Source organism: Diospyros lotus, chromosome 3, assembly GCF_014633365.1.
Source record: "Diospyros lotus cultivar Yz01 chromosome 3, ASM1463336v1, whole genome shotgun sequence".
Classification (NCBI taxonomy): domain Eukaryota; kingdom Viridiplantae; phylum Streptophyta; class Magnoliopsida; order Ericales; family Ebenaceae; genus Diospyros; species Diospyros lotus.
This window is the reverse complement of record NC_068340.1, coordinates 36543285-36565065: the sequence shown is the minus strand read 5'-3', so window position 1 is coordinate 36565065 and position 21781 is coordinate 36543285. Positions and strand designations below refer to the sequence as shown.

Genomic DNA, 21781 nt, shown 5'->3' with positions numbered 1-21781 from the left:
AGCAATATTCAATCATTCCACACTAGGACTCAAATGTTGGTTATATATCCACCACTACTCCATGCATCATCACCATATAATTAAGAATGTATAGAGCACAAGTTTTTCAAGGGAAAGCTACACGACTTGATTTCCTCGGCCAACAAGCAAAATCAGACTGCAACAACTTGATCTGTATAGCAAGAAAGCTCGCCTCGCCGCAGTTGAGTCACTTGTTTTGATTCTTTAGGCGATCAGCGTGTTCGCTTTGGATTATGTCTTCTTCTTCTTCTTCTTCTTTGTCTTCATCGATCAATACATCTCCTTTGTTTTGAAGTTTTTCAATAATTATGTTGCAGTTGTTCATGGTTTGTGCATCGAGGAGAGAATGATTCCAGAGTTTGATCATGAATAATCTCCACGACCTGTTGAATCCCGTTAAGTGTAGGGATATGTCAAAAAGCACCTTTGTATTAATATTCAGGTAGAACAGTTTTCTTTCCTCAAATCTGCATGCTTATGCTACGGGGAATAACATAAATAGGAAATCTGTGATGAATCTGAAGTAGTAATAACTAGCTGCATAAATGCATTAACACCCCCCCCCCCCCCCCCCCCCCCCCTCTCCCTCTCTCTCTCTTATAAAAAATGATGTCTATGCTCAGATTGCCTTCACTTGTACTCCACTCCTAGAGAATCTTTGAAGAGAGAGAGCTCAGTATCCCCATCTACTAAAAAGGGATGAATTTGGCATTACAACTAGAAGGGTGATGGCGGGCGACCCAGTTGAGGCATCTTTAGGGCTAACTTTATTGTCTCTCGATGGTGTAATCTTACTTATTGAAAAAAAAAAAAAAGGAAAAAAGAACTTCATTCATATAAAAAAAAAAAGATAAATTCCCTTCATGCTATCATTTCCTGATTTTATTTGATCATTTGTACCACTGTAAGACAACTTGACTCAGTGCCCTGATGGCTTATATATAATTAATTAGAGGCAGAAGATGTGAGATTTGTTGTTTCATCACGATTAGGATAGCTATTTTTATTTAATTCGGGTAATCCCACCACTTTAAGCTAGCGTCTGTATATGAAGATAGCTCTAAGCATGTCTGAAAACCAGCGGTATATATACATATGACTTGGTCAAATTCAGGAGAGCACTAGTGCCACAAAAAAAGGGAGAGAAAATTTACCAAAGCAGTGATGGCTCCCTGACAAGTTTTTGACTGTGCAACTTAGTAAATGCCTCACATGCCCAAGGAACGTGACCATCTACCAGCACTCTGCCATTGTGGACGAACATATATAACACCTTTAATATCAAGGCCTAGGAACTCACATTCATTAAGCTACAACTAGAGACTCTCCATGTACATTTTCCCAATACATCATGCCACGCAGAAGATAATTTACCTTTGCCTCCTGACAAATGAGTTCCAAAGAAGCACTATTTGCGTCTCTTCTTCAGTAACATCCGTAAAGTCAAATGTCTGCAACATCTCCAACATAAAAATACAGAGTAAGAACAAAAATGCATTGTCTTGTTATAGGAGTGATGATGTGAGGGACGGTTGGCCCAAGTCCAAGACGCATATTTCATAATTTATTAATTCAATGATCATTACTGTACAGGGAGTCCACATCTTCAGCCGCAATTCAAGGCTCAAGGGATCCCCCAGTAACATGAGTTACAATTTACATCATTTCTTAACTTTTTAATGAAATTCTACCTGAGGGTCTCTTGTGTCTGTCTAGCTAGAACATCAACCTAGAAGATGATCAATAAAAGATAACCATCAGTTTGTCATGGGTTTTCTTATTGCAGAATCAAAATCTCTCAGCCACTCTTTTGCTTGAGGATGAGGACACACTTGTCCCTTTCGTCCCATATATATGGACTCGCTACAACCCTATATGATAAGCCCAAAAAGGCCCAAAACTTGAAGATATATTGATCCACTAGCAACCCCACAGTCGACCATGTCCAACAATTTGCCAAAAAAACCCAAACCAACCTAAAATGATTATAACTTAATCTTAACCATAATTACTGTTCCCTCCTACCCCTTGGAGCAACAATCTAGATCGTGTGTTTCAAATTGAGGTTCTTTTGCGTACCGGTATCCCAAGCAGTGCATAAAATCAGTTAAAATAATTTAAAACTAGGGAATAAATTTAAAGTCAAAATAATTTTCAAATAAAATTAGAAAAAGAGAGAGCTTGTCTTAGTTACTTTCTTTTTATAGCATTTTAAATTATATTCAAACTTGAGTTCGTTAGCAAAGGATTCTTCAATGGATATAGGCTGTATAATAACATAAAAAAGAATTCAAAACAATACAAAACAAACCAACTTCTATAATAAGAAAGTATCAATCTAACTAATTGCAATTGGAGTACAACAATAAAATGTACCACAACCCAAAATAACAAACCAATAAGCCTATCTCTTCATACCACAAAATTTACAATACTAACATATATATCTAGTACCAAACAATAAAATAAAAAAAAATATCATGATACAAGAGCCAAAACACACCACATTCCTGGCAACTATGATTCAAACTAGCTACTCTTAAATATGTCTAGCAACATTTCAAACTAAAAAATACACAAAAGTAGGAATGGACCCTAATTAATCATAGTTTATAAATCCCAGATTATGCTACATGTGAAACTACTAGATTGTAACTTTTCACTTGCAAAGAATTATTCACCTATTATAAAGTTTTCTGATTCATCCATTTATATTTTTTAGTCTTTTCACATGTTTATATTATCTTAATTGTATCTCTTGCATTTTTTCTAAAAGAATAATGACAATGTTACAAAATTGCAAAAACATAGTAGCAAACAAATCTTGCAAATAGTTGTTCTTCATGCAATATTCAAACAAATTAATTAATTCATGGACAGACTTGGGCCTATTGTTGCATACGAAGGGCAAATACACAAAATTGTAAACAAAAAGAGTGAGATCATATAACGAAGAGACATACCTTACAATCTTCAAGATCTTCAATATCATGATCAACTTCATCCTCACTATCGTGATCTGAAATGACGTCCTCCAATGCCATTGGCTTCAATCACAAGTTTTAGCTCATGAAAATGATTCATGGGTTCAAAGAATCATGACTATTAGACTAGTAATTGCCAAATAAAAGTCTGACTTGATGTTCCATTTTCATATATGAAAGTTAATACAGATCCAACATTAATATCCACAATAAAAAGAGAGAGAAAAACATATATTAAGCAAAATAGGTACTCAAATGCTATGCAAAACAAATACCTAGAAACAAACAAAGACTACGAAGAAGATACACTTATATACTAAAGAAACAAATACTAATATATACAGAATAACTCAAGCAATTCATGTACACAAGTATAAATTAAGTAAATAAATAAGCTAAAAAAAAAGAAAATTCCTAACAATTTCTATATACTCTCATCGACAAGATTATAAAAAGAAAACATCAATTGAAGCCAGAAGAAAATATTGCATACATAGAGAAGTAAATACTGAAGGAAGGGGGTGAAAAAGGATATCTTTAATTAGGCAACTACACAAAAGTTTTGATATGAGATTTAGGACTTGAAATAGGACCATTTTGGGGTTTCAGATTTTGAGTTGTGAATCTCAAAAATGAAAGAAAAAATAAGGTATTGGCAAAAAGTCATATTCGTCAATATTGACCGGTATTTTAACTAGAATTAAATTTATTTTTATTTTTTTAAACCAAAATTACTTTTATACAGAAAGGATTTTATAACATTACAGGGAACGCAAATTATACGTGCATGTGTAAGGACAATCATTTGCTTTGTTGAGTACTCTTTTCTCTCTCTCTCTCTTTTCCATTTATGATTTTCTGTGTAGTGGGATAAATACTTGGTATGTTATTGATAATTGACTCATCAATAAGTTAATTAAAAAAAAAAAAAACATGTCATAAGCTGTGATGGGTGCCATGAGTGAAGAAAGCATGAAAATCATGAATTTTCTACCAAAGTTATTGCAAAACAAAGTTAATTTCAGAATTTTTCGTTTTCAAAGCCCAAGTGAGGGATAATGGAGGGCATATCTTTCAACCTATTAATAGAAGTACAACTCAGCAAGCTAATCAGAAAAATAATGGCTTTAAACTCTGATTTCATCCAAGTTCTGCTCTTCAGAGAGAGAGAGAGAGAGGGCAGTACGTTGTCTACAAGGAAATCCTGCAGAGATTAAGAGGCATACAAGGAAACAAAGAAAAAAATTAGAGACAAGTGAGTAGTAACCTGTAATTTTCGCGAGTGAAAGAATTGTCGCTTCTCCAGAAGGGCTCGGCTGAAAAGAAAAACAAACATATTCAGATCAACCTCAACTTATGAAATAAAAAAGAAAATTGTTAAAACTCTAGAAATTATACTTGTAAGGAGAAGGAAACAACAAAAATTAAGGCACTAGAGGTCATTTGAACTAACATTTTGACCAATAACTAGAACAAAATTTGGTAGAATTATCAGAATATGGCATATAATCACTTGACTGACTGATTCAAGGACGTAAAAGACAAATGCACTGTGTGTGTTTCTTTTTTCCAGTACTAACTAAATATTCTCCAGTTTAGCATCAGGTATCTCACAAGTTAGCATTAGAGAAGCTATCTAAACCTGATTGACCCAACACTAACAATTTAGTTGACAAATCACTCCGAAGCATCAGTCCTTTTGTTTTTCTTTTCTTTTTCTTTTTTAAGTCTGTTGCACCATCTTATCACCTTGACTAAACAATGACGGCCTATAGAAAATGTGAAGCAGTTTTCCTGTTTGTTGCCCCAAGGTGAGTGGTGTAATGCAACACCTACTATAGGTTCCAAATAGGTACCAAAATTTGAATAACAAGTTGGCTGGCAAAATACATATCCATTTTATCTCCGCAAGTGAGAGCAATTTTAATTCAAGGCAGCAATCGATGGAAGAATTTTCAGTGTTCAGCATGATCTCAATATATATCAGATGGATAAAGTCATCAATCTAGCTGGTTCAAGGCCTGGAAAACAAGGCTGCTAGTCCACATGGTCACTAGAGTTTACAGATGTTTCCAACAGTTCACTAGGACTCATTGCTAAAAGTGACTTTCAAATTCCTCGTGCAAATGTCTGCATTTGATCACTTGGCAGCTCCTAGACTATTGCCAACCCATGGCAAGCTCCTAAAGTCTGATGGAAAAAGTAATTTAATTCTAGCTGGTTCGGGTCTGAACTATATGGTTGTTAGTACTAAGAACTCCAACACTGCTTCGGGCTCATGGCCTTGCTGCAGCATCTACTTTTATGTCTTTCATCCTTTGTGGCTGCTGCTTACCATTCAGGTATACAGGTGGCAGACAGTCCACCTATTCAATGCTCTGACCATGATTGCCAGTTAAATCACTTAGTAAAGATTCAACAACATTCTGTGCAAGAGTAAAAGGCAAACAAATTTTCAGAATTATATACAATTATGCTAAAATAAGAAGCTTGAGATCGAGACATACTTTCTAGGGTCAAAACATCCCATTGATGACTTTCTCATGCTTCCACATTGTTTTAGCCTGGTAGAAAGTGAGGATTCCCCTCCAGATATTGATTGAATACATTCAGGATCTCCATGAGAGTGAGCAATACCCGTAGGAGTGCCTGTGACATTAGCATTGGGTTTATTACATTCTGAACAGTACCGGTCAGCACCTACAATAAAATTACACAAAGTGATCCTTCTAACGATATTACCCTTAAAGGAAATACAACCATAGACAACAAGGTCAGATAATCAATAACGTAGAATCCAGCATTAGAAAATATGCTTCTGCGGATCAAATTAATTGCTAATTTTTCTTCCTTTTTTCTTTTTTTTTTTTCTCAATCAAAATGAAGATATTAGTTATTTCCAGAAAATACCGTGACGTCACTATAAAGTATTCTCAAATTTGTGCCAGCAGTCACATTTGTCACTATATGAAGGTTGCGAAATAGGTATCATGTGTGTTTCTTCCGAATGAGCCTATTTCTAATCTTCTATCTTGTAGTGCACAAAAACTCAAGTTAATTTGACAATCTGGTGATGTAAATGGGTTCTCAATTAATCTTATTTTCATATTTATTTTAATAAATTTTTAAATAAGTCTTATGCCTATACCCCTCAATTGTGAATTTTCATACTTATTTTAATTTTTTAATTATGATTAATTAGGACCTATTTACATCGCTAGACATATCTAAGAGGGTTGAAGCATATGTAATCATGAAAAAGATAATAGACAAAACTTATACAGAGATTTCAAAATATACAACACTGGATACGGTATGAATAATCTAAATCCTAAAGGCAAGTCTATAAAAAATTATTAAAAGTAATGATGTATGCAAATCAAACATATATATAAACACCATTCTCCAAACTGAAGATATCCCAGAAAGCTTTCCCTCCAACCATCTGATGATAGAGCCATAAGAAAAGCATGTACCATCAGTCTTGCCTTGAAGTTCGTCGATTGCTGCAGTAGAGTTGGAATCCAAATAGAGTAAATGCACATAGTTTGCATTTTGCCCTATGCTCTTTGGTTTTCTGCGTCTCAGAGGCTTTGCACTGTATACAAATTGTTTCTCTCATTTTTGTCAATTGGCATTCATTTTAGGATGAATAACAACAATAAACTTATACTTTTAACATGAAAGCAACATAATTCAGTGCGTGCAGGTCTGAAACATTTTACCAAAAGAAAAATGTACGTTCCTCAGTCTTGACATCATCTGAAACAGTCTGGTCAGAAATAAGAAGAAGGGCGTCAATGGGATAAGGTATTCAGTTAAGCTACGAAAAGGAGTCAAAAAATTGTCCGATCACCAATCGTAGCCATAATAAGACGACAAAGTAAAGGTATTTAAACAGGTTATAGGTGTGACTCGGAATTCAAATTTGTTTGTAATTGTCATTCTTAATTTGATTATGATTAGGATTTTGAATTTGAGTGTAATTAGAATGTTGTCAAATTCGATTTTGAGTAGGATTTATCTCATTTAGAGAAATATCATCTTAAATCATTTTCTGATCAGAATATAATTATCTGTGTATATCTATAAATGATTTGAAGTTTATAAATAGGTGTTCGATGTCCTGAAATTAGTTGCACTCATATCACTATTATTGTACCAATATGATTATAGTGATATTTTGTTCTTTTTGTCCGTACTTTTTCCCGATTTAAATTTTTTACGTTAAATTCTGTATTCGTTTGTATAATTGATGATTTGATCGTAATTTATTTTCAATCCAAAATTTGTAACAAAACTAGCTACCCATGCCATCTAAAATTATTTATTCTTACGTCTATAGAGTAGAGGTTTTAATTAAGTTAAGTAAATAAAAATTAAATATAAGGAATGTAAAGTAAAAATACTAGTGTGGATGATGTTATGGGAAGACTTAAAATTTAAGTTATCTTAAGAAAATATTGATGTTGATATAATGGATGAATCATATAAAAAAATGGGGAGATAAAATTAATAGAGATGTTACCCATAAAATTAAGGTATTTATTTACCTAAAAAAAGAATAAGGTATGATAGTTTAAAATTAAAAATTGCATTTAGTGTTTTATGTGATAGTAAGATTTTAGAAAATGACCATAAGCTAGACTAGCTTTCTTGTGTAGCAAAGGACCTTGTATATACAAAAAAACAAAATATGAATGCAAAAGAGATAATATTAAATTGTTAAAGTTTAAGTTATTAGATAAAAATTAATTTTATATTTTATGTGATTATTTTTATTCTTAACACACCTCTCACGTTAGGTTAGGCTTCATCTCATAACTAGTCCAAATATGTGCAACAATTTACAATATTAGTTTAGTGTTGAGGTTTAAATTTATAACTTCTATTTACTCTAATATTATGTTAAATTGTTAATCACTATCTAATTTAAAAACTTAAGCAATTAGATAGAAGACTAAATTTATCTTTTATATTATTATTTTTATTCTCAACAATTATGATGAATGTACAACTATACCAAAAAAAAAAAAAAATTAAAATGAGATTCGTTAATAAAATTAGAATAGCTCTTCTTAAAAAAAAATGCATGATATATGATTAAGATGATCTAGAAAAAATTCAACAAAGAGATAAGAGGAAGGCCAAAAGAAAAATTAGTAGGAGATATTATATGTGAGTTATAAGAATTTTACAAATAATAACTGTCATAAATAAAAATGATTAACAAGTTGTAGCGGATTCCACGTGCTAACAAAAGGTTTGAGATGCTATTTTTGTATATATCTGGAGGATATTGTACAGAAGAACTAACTTATACTACTTCACAAATAGTCTCTCTATAACAGGAGCACATCATGAGTCATGAACTGTAGGCTTGCATCTACTCAAAAAAGAAAATGCAAGTTCGGGGGGGGGGGGGGAGGGAATAGCATAAATATACTCGCAGAAAGAACCAGCTGCTTGCATCTGTACATGTCAGCATTTAAACACGCATGTATGCAGATGCAAACACTTGAAGTACTATTTCCAATACCAGGCATTTCTCAGAAAATAATAATTATATTCTTACCTCAAGACGCTTTATATCAGGCTTAAGACTTACGTTCACAACCTGCTGATGTTCACTGACCTGAAGAATATAAATGATGCCAGTAATTGTCATTTGAATGAGACAAGGAAGAAAGCAAAAGCCCCTGCAGACTACTTAAGTTTACCAACCCAAAACTCATATTTGAGAAGGTCATGTGATGAGGACAAGTGGCATTCAAGACCCTGTATGGAGATAACAAATTAATTGATTAGAAAAAACCTAAATCTAGAAACTGTCGGTTTTATTTTCATCTAACTGAGAAATGAAATTAGTATCTGGATTACCTTCAAGCTGTCATTTGCGAGGGAAAAAACAGAAAAATTACCTTAAAGCTAGCACATTTTACTAAGCAGAACGGGCAGGAGAAATCTTCTGTCACTGCACGTTCAGATTATATATCAGAGCCGTAAGTTTGAACTTCAACCAACAAATACCAGACGTAGTTGGGGAAAATTGATGTGTTACTATGATAAGGATTACGGCAAAATGAATATACAATAAATGAACCCCAAAAAAAAACAAATCACAAGGAGAGAAAAAAAAAAACAGATGTTGGCCCTGCACGACCACATGGAATTTTCCTAAGTTAATTGCAATTTTTGGGTGAAGTCCGAGGAGTCACATTGAGCAGAAAAACAGTGTCTCTACTGCCAACTTTATTCATCTGAAATATATTCAAAAAATAGCTAGACAAAATAATAATGCAGTGTCAAAAATCATTAGCTTACCATAAAATAAAACAATAAAAAAGCCAGAGTAGTGGACAACAAGTCTGGATTAAATTAAAGGGAGTCTATTGAAGTGTGCATGTTGCTAATTAGTTTCAAGCACCGGGAGAACCTTAATCTCGCTATCCAAAGTGATTTAGATTGGCTATATATTTGATAAGGTTGCAGCAATAGGCGCAAATCAAAGATTTTCAGTGTGTCATTGTTATTAATGTGCATGACATTCTGTGTTAGTCAACTTAATTAGCTCTGACACTTTTGAGTCCTAACTTATATCAACCATTTACTGAGTTCTTCACATTGAACATAGTCCCAGAGAAATGCGTTCACATAAGCATGAACAATAGAAAAGGACCAAATGGGATTTTGATCATACCTTCAGTTTTGTGCAATTTATTATTATAGTAGCTGTAGTTGAAAAGGACATTGCCAGTTCTCAACCTATAAACAAGAGGAAAAGATCAACGACAGACAGAAGACATGACCCGGGGAAGCAGCAGTACATCAAATGCAAAGAATGCATGAAAGCAGCCAATTTTCAGTATGGAGAACATCTAACTGCCTTGAAATAAAATGAGTGCAGAACAAATTCAAAAGTCTTTCCCATTTCGTGCTTGCAGAATGGCTTACTTATGAATGAAGCAAAAAGGAAAGATAAGATCAAGAGCAGAAAGCTCATTTCTGGAGATCCCATCCAAGGTTCTCAAAATCAGGTTTTTATGTAGCCTTATTCTTGGATTTTATAGTATATGATTGTAGGATAAAATTGTGGGCCATATTCTCCTAATAAAGACGAAAAGTGTATAAAAACTATATAGGAAATGATCTCTTAGAAGTTGTTAGAATTGCGGTTACAATGGGATAAGTTCCTAATGATAAGATAAGTATTTAGAATTTAAATTTGTTTGAAATTCATTTGTATTTAAATTTTAACAATATGATGGGATAAGTGATTAGAGTTTGAATTAGATTCAAATTCTTAAAGAAATATGCCTATCTATATCTATGTGATATCTATAAGTAGGCATAGATGACATTAATGAAAAATATACAATAATTAGAATCAAGTTTTGGTTGTTCATATACTATCTCTGACATCACCATTTGAGTCTCGAACGAACAAGGGGTGAACATATACACGGAAGTCGTTAGACAAATCAATTTTGATTATTCTGCTGTGATCTATGTATTTTACATACCGTTTGTAATTTTATTCAAAGTTCTACAAAATAAATACCAAATAGACTTAAATTATAAAAAAGAAATAAAATATCCATTGAGAGTAAAAATAATAAGATGAAAAATAAAGTTAGCTCTCTATATACTAGTTTAAGTTTTGAGATGAGATAATGGTTATTGATTTAATATAGCATTAGAGTAGACAAATGTTCTTGACTCAAATCTCATTGAGTTTTGAGATGAGATAATGGTTATTGATTTAATATAGCATTAGAGTAGACAAATGTTCTTGATTCAAATCTCACTGCTAATTTGATAGTAAAGCTAACCTGATAGTAAAATAATTGCATGTGTTTGAAATAATTATATATTTAATGAAATTTGGCTACATGTGAGAGGACATGTTGAGACTAAAAATAATAATATAAAAAATAAAGTTAACTTTTTATTATCAACTTTAACTTTTAGATAAAATGGAGTTACTAATTCAATAACATTAAAATATAATAGATCATGCAAATATATACTGCATCATATATAAGAGCGTAAAAATAAAAGTATTGCAACATATGAAAAAGAAGAAAAAAATGATAGAAAAGAAGAGGTTTGCAAAAAGTGTGTGTCATTGACTCATTGTATGTTGGTATTCTACTTAATACATTTGGGTATATTTACTTGCTCTTATGAATCATAAATCATTTTTATCTAGCACTTTTGGTGAGAGTGGTGTCAAAAACCAACCGATGACCACTATCTAATGGATGCAAATCAAGAAAGTATTTTGAGATTAGCTTGTGTTAGATTGAGATATGAAAAATTTTTGGCCAAATGAGGATGGCAGGTATCAAAGGAGCATCAATAATTTATTAGAGAAGTCTTGAGTATATTAGTTTGTCTTATGAATCTAACTCATTTTTAATTAGCACTTAATGGATATAAAAAAGAATTGACACAAGATAAATAAACAAGAGCAAAAAAGGGATATATGCCATTAAAAATCTTTAGTAGGTACACTTTGCAGTTGCAGTACACAGACCATGGGTACTAAAAAGGGAATTTTAAAACCCCTAAAAAGAAGAGAACTGCTATGTATTGCAAAAATGATACAAGAAATAAAAGGTGAAAGAACATAAAAAGAGAGGGTTTCAATAAGAAATTGAAGTTTAATGGACAATTGTGATTTAAAAACCGAAATAGACAAAAGAGAGGATTACTTTCGTCAAAGTGGATCATAAAATTTTAGAATCTTGAGATCTGAATCAGGATTTCGACAAATGAATAATGAAATACTCTTGAGTCAGAATTCTTTATAATCAAATTCACTTAAAGTGCTCTAAAAGATGCCACAATAATCAAAACCATCGATACATATAATTCCCCGCCAAAGTGGAGAACATATCATGAGCACAATTCATTCTCCAAATCAACATTCTAGTTTCGTATACAGAAATAGATTCACAGATGCAAAAACAAAAAAAAGCACAAGAAAAATATCAGTTCTTAACCAACAGGTAACTTTATTATTCGGATGCTCTAGAGAACCCAATAGAATATAATTTGCCAACTAGAACGAAGTTATTAATATTGGCAAACAAATATACTTACGGCAACTGTTTCCAAAAAGAACAAAAAGGCAAACTGATGCTGAAAAAATAAAGCATGAACAAGATGGATAGACGAGTGAAGAAAGAAAATGAGACATACCGATGAAACAATGACGACATAGCAATGTCCTTATTATAAGAGTACAAATCATAATGTGATTTTTCTTTTGGCCCGGCCTCTTTTGCACAAATTATGACTTCCACTTGCTTTGGTGTATCCTTTTATGATCCAAACAATGAAAAAAAGAGCAGTAATCAACAACAGAACAATGATTATCCAGAAGAAAAACAATACCAAAGAATTTAAATCAAATTCCCCAGAAGAATCATGCAAAGATTAGGAACAAAACTGACCAGAGTTCCAGAACTAGAAGGAGTCCAAACTGCAATATGCTTATCGCCATCCATACCACTGAACTGCAAAGAAGGAAATACAGATTATTATGAGACGCAAAATGGTGCAGGGAGCAAAACATAGATGAAATGGAACCTGAAGAACCAAATGTCGAGTACTAGGCCCACAAAATAGTTCATTCATTCTGCTAAAATGCTGATATGCATTGTTTCCACACCGGTACGTACTGAGCAGGCATTAGACTAAACAAACCAGACCATAAACCTTTGGGTGAAAAGTGATGAGTCGCACTATAATGAAGGGATAAAACTAGATAAAATCTCAACGACATCTGATATTTTTATCCTAACTCTAAACGACAACAGAATTATGGATTGGTCCCTTTTCGTTTTTCTTATTTTATTTTCCACCCTTACATTTTTTGAGTTCTTTGAAAAAAGGAAAAAGAGGGAAGTTTCAAAATGCAATCTATTCATGTGGTTTTCATTTTTCATGAATCTTTTTTTTAAGAACTCTAAAAGTAGAAAAATAGTTCTTGAAAATAAGATGTTTACATAAAATTGTCATTAATAGTTTTAGGAAATTAATAGAGTTGCCAGGAGAATACTTCTGATTTTTCATTTTATCTGTTTTAAAGCATATATATAAGCAATTTCCATAAAAAAATAACAGGGAGGCCCTTTTACAACTTCACTCGGCACATGTTCTAATGCAAGAGTCAAGAACCCGGTATGTTTGCTAGCATACAAGAAAACACAAGTGAAATGCCTAAACCTCCCAAGGAAATATATGTGGATTTCAATTTGAAGAAGGCATAAACCAGCACGCAAAGTACCTCCATGCAGCAGAGTTTGGGAGAGGAAGAGTATAGGTAGCCTTTCCCTTAGTTTTTGCAGAGGGCGATTTATATGGCACTTCTACAACATTATTTTAACTACAGTACAGGCCAAGTTAAAAAAGTGATTGTTAAATCAGATGATATTAACAGAAAAGAATGGGTGCTCCAAGTACGTAAGGCTTTCCACGTTGTGCACAGTTTTACTCTTTACTTTTTATTTTATTTTTTTGGACAAAAAAGATTGCCTCCCCTGCTCAAACCTATAACCTCCCAATCATAAAGGAACAACTTTAGTGTTGCCACAAATGCTCACCCTCACTAACATAAAAAGGATTATCAGTAAATAATACTATTGTAGTAGCATTCCAGTTCATAAGTCAAACTATATTGCATAACGAGTTTGTTTGCATTTCATGGAAGCTATATATGGCCATAGATTGTTGTATTGTCTTGGGGGTTTATTCACCATGCTCAGTTGAACCGACAAGGAGTAAATGAGGCTCGAGATTGGGCGCTAGGTCAATTTAATTAGTTTGGTGAATAAGTTGGGAAATCAAGTTAGGAGACCCGTGACTTACAAAAAACTTTTTCATGCTCGAACATTATGTTCATGTCATTCATGCATACAAAAATGCTTTCGTAACCCTTACTTATAGTACATTCTACGTGTGTAGATGAAGCCTGAAAGTCCAAAAGAAAGGAGACAATGGAAGAGTAAAGAAGAAGAAAAGGAACCTTCAAATCTGTATATTTTCAATTTGTGAAGGAAATGTGCTAAAATGTTAGTAATTTTGTACTTTGAGAGTGATCTTTTGTGTAGGAGTACGACTTCATTTTGATGTGTGGAAGACTTGAAAATTAAAATGAAGCATTATATGTCTTGTTCATGGACTGACTTAGAGTAAGAATATTGTTTTATCTTGAAAAGTTATTCTTGATGTATGTGTTCTTAGAAACGTGGCTTAAAAGGTTAAATCTTGTTGTGGGTAGATGTTATATATTTTAGAATGTGGACATTTATGCCTGGCGGAATGGTTAGTATCTCAATATCAACAGCAGCAGATCAAACATTGTACTCTCACCTCCTTCAATGGCAACGGAGACTGTCAGAAAAGAAAGAAAGAAGGCAGGCAAGAAAGAAAAGCATCATCAAAGATTTTTAAGCTTGAATAAACTCTGTTTCATTTGTTTGACAGGAAACAAGATAAATATCCTTTTGAATGCAAATGTTGTCACCTCAGATAGTGACAGCAGCATACCTATTAATGAGAAGTATGCAAAGTCATATGTGACAGAATGGAATACCTTCATGAAACAAGAGTGCATATGAACAGTTGACACCACATCAGCTCTCTCCCCTACGTTCAAGTTTAGAGACTTCTCCAATGTCAAATGAAGTGATTGCATTGATATCTTGCCCAATAAGCAGTGCCCTTCAAAATTTGCTATCATGCACATACAGAACCAAGTGAGGAGAAGAAAATTTCTGTCAAAAAATAAGGTCCATTTCAAGTTCACATAGCTCTACTACTACCAGATAAATGGTGATATAAAAACATATGTATAAGAAAACACAAGATCACTAATAATGTAGTGCATTCAGCCTCAGATATCAGTTTGCAAAATTAAGGGACCAATCATAAATGTCAATTATCTAAATGTTATAATAAGAACTATTCCAAGGAAAAAGGGTACAAACACAAGTTTTCTCTTTTCCTTTCTTTTTCTTCCACATTTTGGCAACATAAATTATGTCAATGTTTTCTTCTCGAATCCCGATTGAAACCCCCAGAGTGTAACAGTGAAATGACAGGAACACCATCTAATCACAAAGCCCCATACACATGCAAGGGAAATTCACAGAATGTGGATCTAGCTAATTTAATCATAAGCTACTATGAGTTTCAGTCCAATTTCACCCTGTCATGCTTAAGCTTTAGAGTTTTCGTGTAAATCTGCTTAATCATCCACCAATTGATACAAACTTGTTATAAAATCTACAAACTTGTTATAAAATCATTGATATTGTAACATTCTGCGTTGAGCAATAGAAATGATTGAAACAACTTACCTTGATAGGCCTACGTGAACTTCCCAGGGGTCACCCATCCTTGACCTTCCCCAGCTCAAGCACGCTTAACCCGAGAGTTCTTTACCTACATTCAGCCCAAAAGGTATCCAACTAGTGTTGTTTCCTTCCTTATTTATCCTTGATATATACTACCATTCTCTGGACTTTTGGGGTATTACATTCTCCCCCCCTTAAGCACATGACGCCCTCGTCATGTGACTTTATAACTGGTTCTAGATCTTTTTTTCTTTGGGAGCTACTATCCTAAAAGCCTACCAGGAGACGCTCCTTGTTCAAGGCCTCGCGCCTCGGCGCCACTCCCCGCCCTCACTAAGGGTTGACTCTAATACCACCTGTAACATCTCATATTGAGCGATAGGAATGACCGAAACAACTTATTTTGATGGGTCACCCATCCTTGAGCTGCCCCAACTCATGCACGCTTAACCCGGGAGTTCTTTGTCTACATTCAACCCAAAAGGTATCTAGTTAGTGTTGCTTCTTTTCTTACTGTTGGGTAGAGACGGAACTCAACCCTAGATCAACCCTTTATAACTTAAACAAACAAGCCTATTTCATACACGAAGATATGGACTAAATCATACATTGAAACATAAAATAAATCAAAAACATAAACACAAACGATTTACCATGGTTCACCCATTAAAGAGGGCTACATCCACATTGAGCTTCGGCAAAAGAGAGTTCACTACACTATAGGGATGAAAACGTTTATAGCCACTGATTACAAACAAAGAGCACTCTTAGATCTCACTGTCCAAAACGATCTCTCAAAAATTAAACCAGCCTCGTAACCACAAGCTAAGATCAGAGGCTTACAACTTAGAGAGAAAAATAAACAAAGCATCTATACAGAAAGAATGAAAAACAGAGAATGATCAACAAACCCTAATTGATGTAGATAATCGGAGGCCGTCTTTCGTTGAATCCCGAGGCGACTGTAGCTGATTTAAAGGAGACTCAAGCGGTGCAGATTGCATCGTATAAAGGTGAAGCAGAGCATCGGCGATCGGGGAAGAGGTAGGCTAAAAGACAAAGCGAAGCACGCCAAGTGAAACAGCAAGGCGGTTACTATTTTGGCCCTCCACCCAGGGCCCAAAACGCTGCCGTTTTGGGCAGCCTTGGGGGTTTCCAAAAAAGCCCTCCTGCCCTGCCAAAACATTATCGTTTTGAAGATTCACTCAAATACAATACTTACTTATCCTCGATATATACTATCATTCTCTAGGCTTTTTGGGATATTACAGATATTTCCATGAAAGAGCAAGTACAAAAATTTGCTTTTCTTTTTTTTTTTTCCTTTGTAAATCCAAATGAAAATTGCCATGCTTTAAAAAAACTGATTGGTTCCTTAGCCGCTGCTCCCCCCCAAAAAAAGATTAATTAAAAAACATAGCAAAAACATATTAGGAGTTGATGGAAATACAAAACATTCTTAAATAAATTGTATGGTGTTCTATTTAATATTGGACTATTCCATAAGGTAATTGATTCTATTCGATTTCAATGAAAGAGTTAGAAAAATTCACAATAATTCTGTAATCCAATGAAAAAATACCATGTTTCTAAGGCAACTTTGGTTACAAAATTAAAAATATATATATAGACAATACGCTTTAAGAGTTTATGGAAGTACCATACATGCCCAAATTAGGGCTCTCTTATTTTTCTTATTCTATCTAATATCAGACATTCCATCACTAGACAGGAGTAAGTACCAAAATTTCCCAACAATTCTCTAAACCAAATGAAAGGAGTACCATGTGTCTAAAGGCTAACTTCAGTTAAAAATAAAAAAAAATACAAAATGATTTTAATAATTATACTATTGTTGAATTGATGTTAACAAGCATATGTAAACTAAACCCGATGAAGCCTTGACTTGTGGGGTGGAAGAGATGGGACATCCAGGGAATAATTTTCACCAAGGATCCAGTCAGAGAACTATAACGCCTTGAACATTATTTGGCTGGCACAAGGATGACAGATGGGATAAGGCACTGCCCCATGATTTCTGAAACTTAGATGCTTAACACTGTCAAACAATCCAGGTAAATAATCCACAACCACCACCAATTCCTTTCCACGGAAAAATAACTAAATAATGGATTATTTTGTGAGGAAAATTACAAGGACCTCACTTGAAATAGACTTGGTATCACTTTACCCTCTCCAAATCTAAAAATGCCACTTGAACCTCTCCTCATTTAAATAAAATATCCAATTTTACCTATGAAGGTTAGGACAGTTAATGAAAAAGTAAAATTAACGTTGTAACCTTAGTTCTCCACTTAATGATATGCTAAATATTCTTCACCCACCTTTAATCTCACACCCAGGGCAGGAACACAGCCACCACCAGCTGCCACACCTGAGCATTCCATCCCCAAGGACAAAAATATTACCACCAGAAAAGATGGATTCTATCTAGCGAAAAAGAAAAAAGATCAATTCTAAACGCACATCAACATCTCAGAGTCACAGTCCTCCTCTCTGATTCCACCACGAGTATTTCCCAATTGTGAGCTCAGGGTAAAACAGCAAGCAGAAGCCAGCAGCTGATTTAAGGTCTAAAGTCCCCCACCTAGATTTTCAAAATCCTGTTACAGAATCTTTAATGCAAGCTGCCTGGTCCAGTCCCAAACTAGTTCAATATCTCCCACACAATCCAGTGAGTTTGATGGATCTCTATCCAACCCATTGTTTGAAGCTGCATTATACTTCCAACTATAGCTCTCCATCGCTGCATTCGGCCATCTCCTATCCCCATGGATGGCCCTCTGTGCATTGAGTTAACTCTCTTAATGGCCAACTCACAGCCCATTTTGCATCCCCCAACATACAGTCTACCATCAATCTTCCCCCATTTTCTTCCTATCTCATTCTGTTGCGAAGCTACACATCTGCCAAAAGCACACAGAAAACACAGGCTGGCCAAAATTGAGACATACATTTGGGAGTTGAACATTCAGCATTTAGTCACCAGAATTGGATAAAAAACCAGCTAAGACATGACACACACACAGAGAGAGAGAGAGAGAGAGACCATATATCAATCTATGAAAACAAACCGATATGAGTTTATAATATATAACACTCAAAATTATTATTAGAAAGTATTTTTAGGTCATTTAATAGTTTTAATAAAATAACTTTAGCAGAAGGATGAAATTGGCATTTTATTGAAAATGAAGGGAGGTAACTGTTGCAATTTTAAAATGAAATGGGATGATACCATGTGTCAGTTCAGAGGGGATCATTGTAATTTGCCATTATTTTAACCCAAAAAATGGTGGATAAAGTGATTCTAAATCACTTTTGGCAAACCAAACACCAAAGTAAAATGCTTAATGATCCAGTAGTCCGTTCTTGTTATCCATGTACAAAGCATGGCTCCAGAGCAAAGTCCAAAAACGAGTGCTTCCTTAAGCAATTTTGGATAAGTTTTCATAAATTATAAGTGAAATTACATAACAAAGAAGTTCTACTACTAAAGCACATCTTACATGGAAAAGTTGTAATATTCTGGTTCTCAGTTGGACCAATGGCATTCAGAGAATTGGCCACTTCGGCTGCAAAATCACACCACAGTTACAAACTATTGTGATAGAAAGCATCTGTATCTCCACAAACTTAACAAATTATACATATCATGTCATACCACAACTCACAAACAAAATAGCAAGAGGTTCAGATTTGAGCTGCGCTGCTAGTTTGTTAATCTCAGGAAGGATAAAATCTGCCTGAGCTCGAGTCATCGCACCACCAGCACTAAGAGAAGTAACGAGGCGTGCCTGCCTGAAGCAATAAAGCGTAGAATATTCTCCCTGAATGACATCAGCAAAAGCAGAAAAGATTCCCAAGTAAGAAAGGAAAGGAGTGGATTGATTAAACCACAGAGTAACAGAAGAAATATTTCCACCTCTCTCATAGCAGAGTTAGAAACTGTCCTTGCCAACAACACAAACATAGGACAGAAGCTATGAGTTTGTGATCCACCGCATTCTGTGTCCACGGCAATTGTCATTTGGATCCTATAGATTAAAAAGAAGAAACTGAATATGTTAACCTTAAAAGGAACAGGGACAGTAACTCCAAACCCAAAATCTTACAAGAAGTCCAGTTTCTAAAGATTCAGTCATCGGACTCAGCCACTGAACAGATTTGATTCAGAAATTAGCAAATCATGTTGGAATACTAAGCAATCCCACATTCATAGAGAATTAATGAATTGGTTTAAAACTCCTAGATATAATTTTGGTTTGGCCATGTATTACTAGATAATGTAAAGCGTTTAAATTTCTTGTACCACCCTAGCCTATATAAAGAGTGCTGGTGATTTGTGTTTTGATTAAGAAAATAAAGAAAATCAGTTTGAGGCTTATTCAGAAATTGAGTGAATTAGAGAAGAGGTTTCTTCTCTAACGTTCATTGGCATGTTCCTTGATGACAAAAGATAATTGAATTGTAAACCATTATGCCATCTAAAAAATTAAGCAGGTAAATAAAAAATTAATTTTATCTTTTATATTATTATTTTTACTCTCAACGATATCAAAAGATTTTTTCTTGCCCACGTTATAAGACAAAGCTCAACTTCAATCATAGAGAGCATAAAAAGGTCAAAGGAACACATTCATTACTTCCAGGATCTCATAGACCTTCAGCTGTGGGCTAACCTTCTATTCAAGGTTCCTCCTTTATTTTCCTGCAGCTTGATTGTATCTATGATCATGCTTGTAGTTCCTAATAAACCCTAAGATAGATCTTGCTTTCTTCTTAGAGCCAAACCAATGCTGATTCAACAGAAAACCTTCATTGTTCACTACTTGTGGATATTCAAATATGCGTAATTTGTGGTTAATTGGATTGTGGATATTATCCCCTACTTATTGATATGGTCATGATTTCAGACCAAATGCATGCCAGAATCTGATTATTCATAAAACAAGGTCCAATTTATATATATATATATATATATATACACACACACTCCTTGAGTTACTGATCTCAGAAATTGTTGGGGATGCAGCAATTAAAACCAAAATGCTTATGACAGAAATTAGAGACATGTCAAATTTAAGAACTTCAGACCTTTTCTTTTGCTTCGCTTGTCTTTTGTACAGCAAACATCTCTCAAGATATGGTGGCTGCAAAGTGACATGCATCCAGTCAGAAACATATAAAATGGGAAATAGGAAACAAAGAAATAAAAAGAAAAATATGAAGAATTTGAAATTTATTAGGCATTGCATTTCAGCTCAATATGCAAGAGGAACATATTTAAATAAAATGATCGGATCAGGCAAACAATGCCCCAACATGAACCGTTAAGACATCCACCATGCATCACCATTACGTCCAGTTATGGAACTCGAACTGTGGAAAATTAGATGACCATATATACACGGGAAAATTAATTTTAACAGCCTAACCACATCACTTGCATCAAGTCATAATTTGGCAAGGAAACCTAGGAAATTTTGCAAATGAAGCACATTACATTTCTAGTAGCACGCCATTTCAGAATATTGTAGAACTCAACAGGTAAGCAGTATCTCGAAAAGCTCTCTTCAGCAGCAATTTCCTCCTCCGCAGACGAATGGACATGAGAGTCTTCACAGCGCATCGGCTCTGTACTCTTGCTTTTGCAGCACCTGCACAAGTAAAGAAAGCATTTATTCCAATGAACTAGAACTAACGAAGAGAAATTTTTATAGATATCCATACTTGAATCGTAATGTCACAAGCACCAAACAACTCCCTTATCTCAACAAAGATCGAATCACTATTCCTCTTTTTAGTTTCTAAAACATCAAACTCCCCAAACAAAACAAAAACAAATACAAAAAAAATCAACTTGCAGAGGGAAAGAAAGAAATAAAGCCTCCCGGTTGTGAGAAGATAGGCTGCTTAACTATTCAAGCATGCAGTATTAAAAAAAATAAATGAATATACGAGTTTGTGTTAGTCTAAAAAGTTTGTAACAGGCAGTCTAGTTAGGCAATGTTGAAATATAAATTCAGTTATAGCCTCTTTTGTTAGGTTAGAGACAACTGGCCATCAAAACTTGAAATAAATGTTAATCATGAAATATGTCAGTTTAGTAAAAATAAAAGTGCCGATGACATCATGGTGAGTCTTAAAGATCAAATCATTTTACAAAAAAGATCCATTCAAACATATTGGACCAATTGTCTGAAAATACAAGGGAAAAATTATTAAGGATGATATTCATAGAATTAAGGTAGAATGGTTAAGATAGAGAAATGCTTTTGACATTTTGTGTGATAACAAAATCCATCTAAAGCTAAAAAAGAAATTTTATTGCATGACAATGAGACCAACTCTTTGTACATATTTACTTGATCGACACTACAACGG

The 21781-nt window shown here is 34.1% G+C and overlaps 1 protein-coding gene across 1 annotated transcript; it reads right to left on the bottom strand.

The window, feature by feature from the left end:
- Nucleotides 1-208: 208 nt before the first annotated feature.
- On the bottom strand, nt 209-21026 carry LOC127796970 (polycomb group protein EMBRYONIC FLOWER 2). Its single transcript, XM_052329366.1, has 20 exons — nt 20901-21026; nt 20492-20547; nt 19320-19431; nt 19059-19224; nt 18904-18969; nt 14611-14750; nt 12467-12529; nt 12222-12331; nt 12025-12039; nt 9706-9770; nt 8927-8979; nt 8730-8783; nt 8581-8640; nt 6448-6511; nt 5513-5705; nt 4273-4321; nt 2985-3068; nt 1396-1481; nt 1176-1265; nt 209-404 (listed from the first exon to the last, which is right to left on the bottom strand). Exons 1-20 carry the CDS (start codon nt 21024-21026, stop codon nt 209-211), a joined length of 1848 nt encoding a protein of 615 aa, XP_052185326.1.
- Between the last annotated feature and the right edge of the window lie 755 nt (nt 21027-21781).

Bases quoted from the DNA above. Each gene is read 5' to 3' on its own strand.
- LOC127796970 (XM_052329366.1), bottom strand. From the start codon at position 21,026: ATGCGCTGTGAAGACTCTCATGTCCATTCGTCTGCGGAGGAGGAAATT. The intron at 19,225-19,319 runs GTGGAAATATTT...GATGTCATTCAG, and splicing joins CTAACTCTGCTATGAGAGAG to GGAGAATATTCTACGCTTTA. The intron at 3,069-4,272 runs GTTACTACTCAC...TTGTGATTGAAG, and splicing joins TTCACTCGCGAAAATTACAG to CCAATGGCATTGGAGGACGT.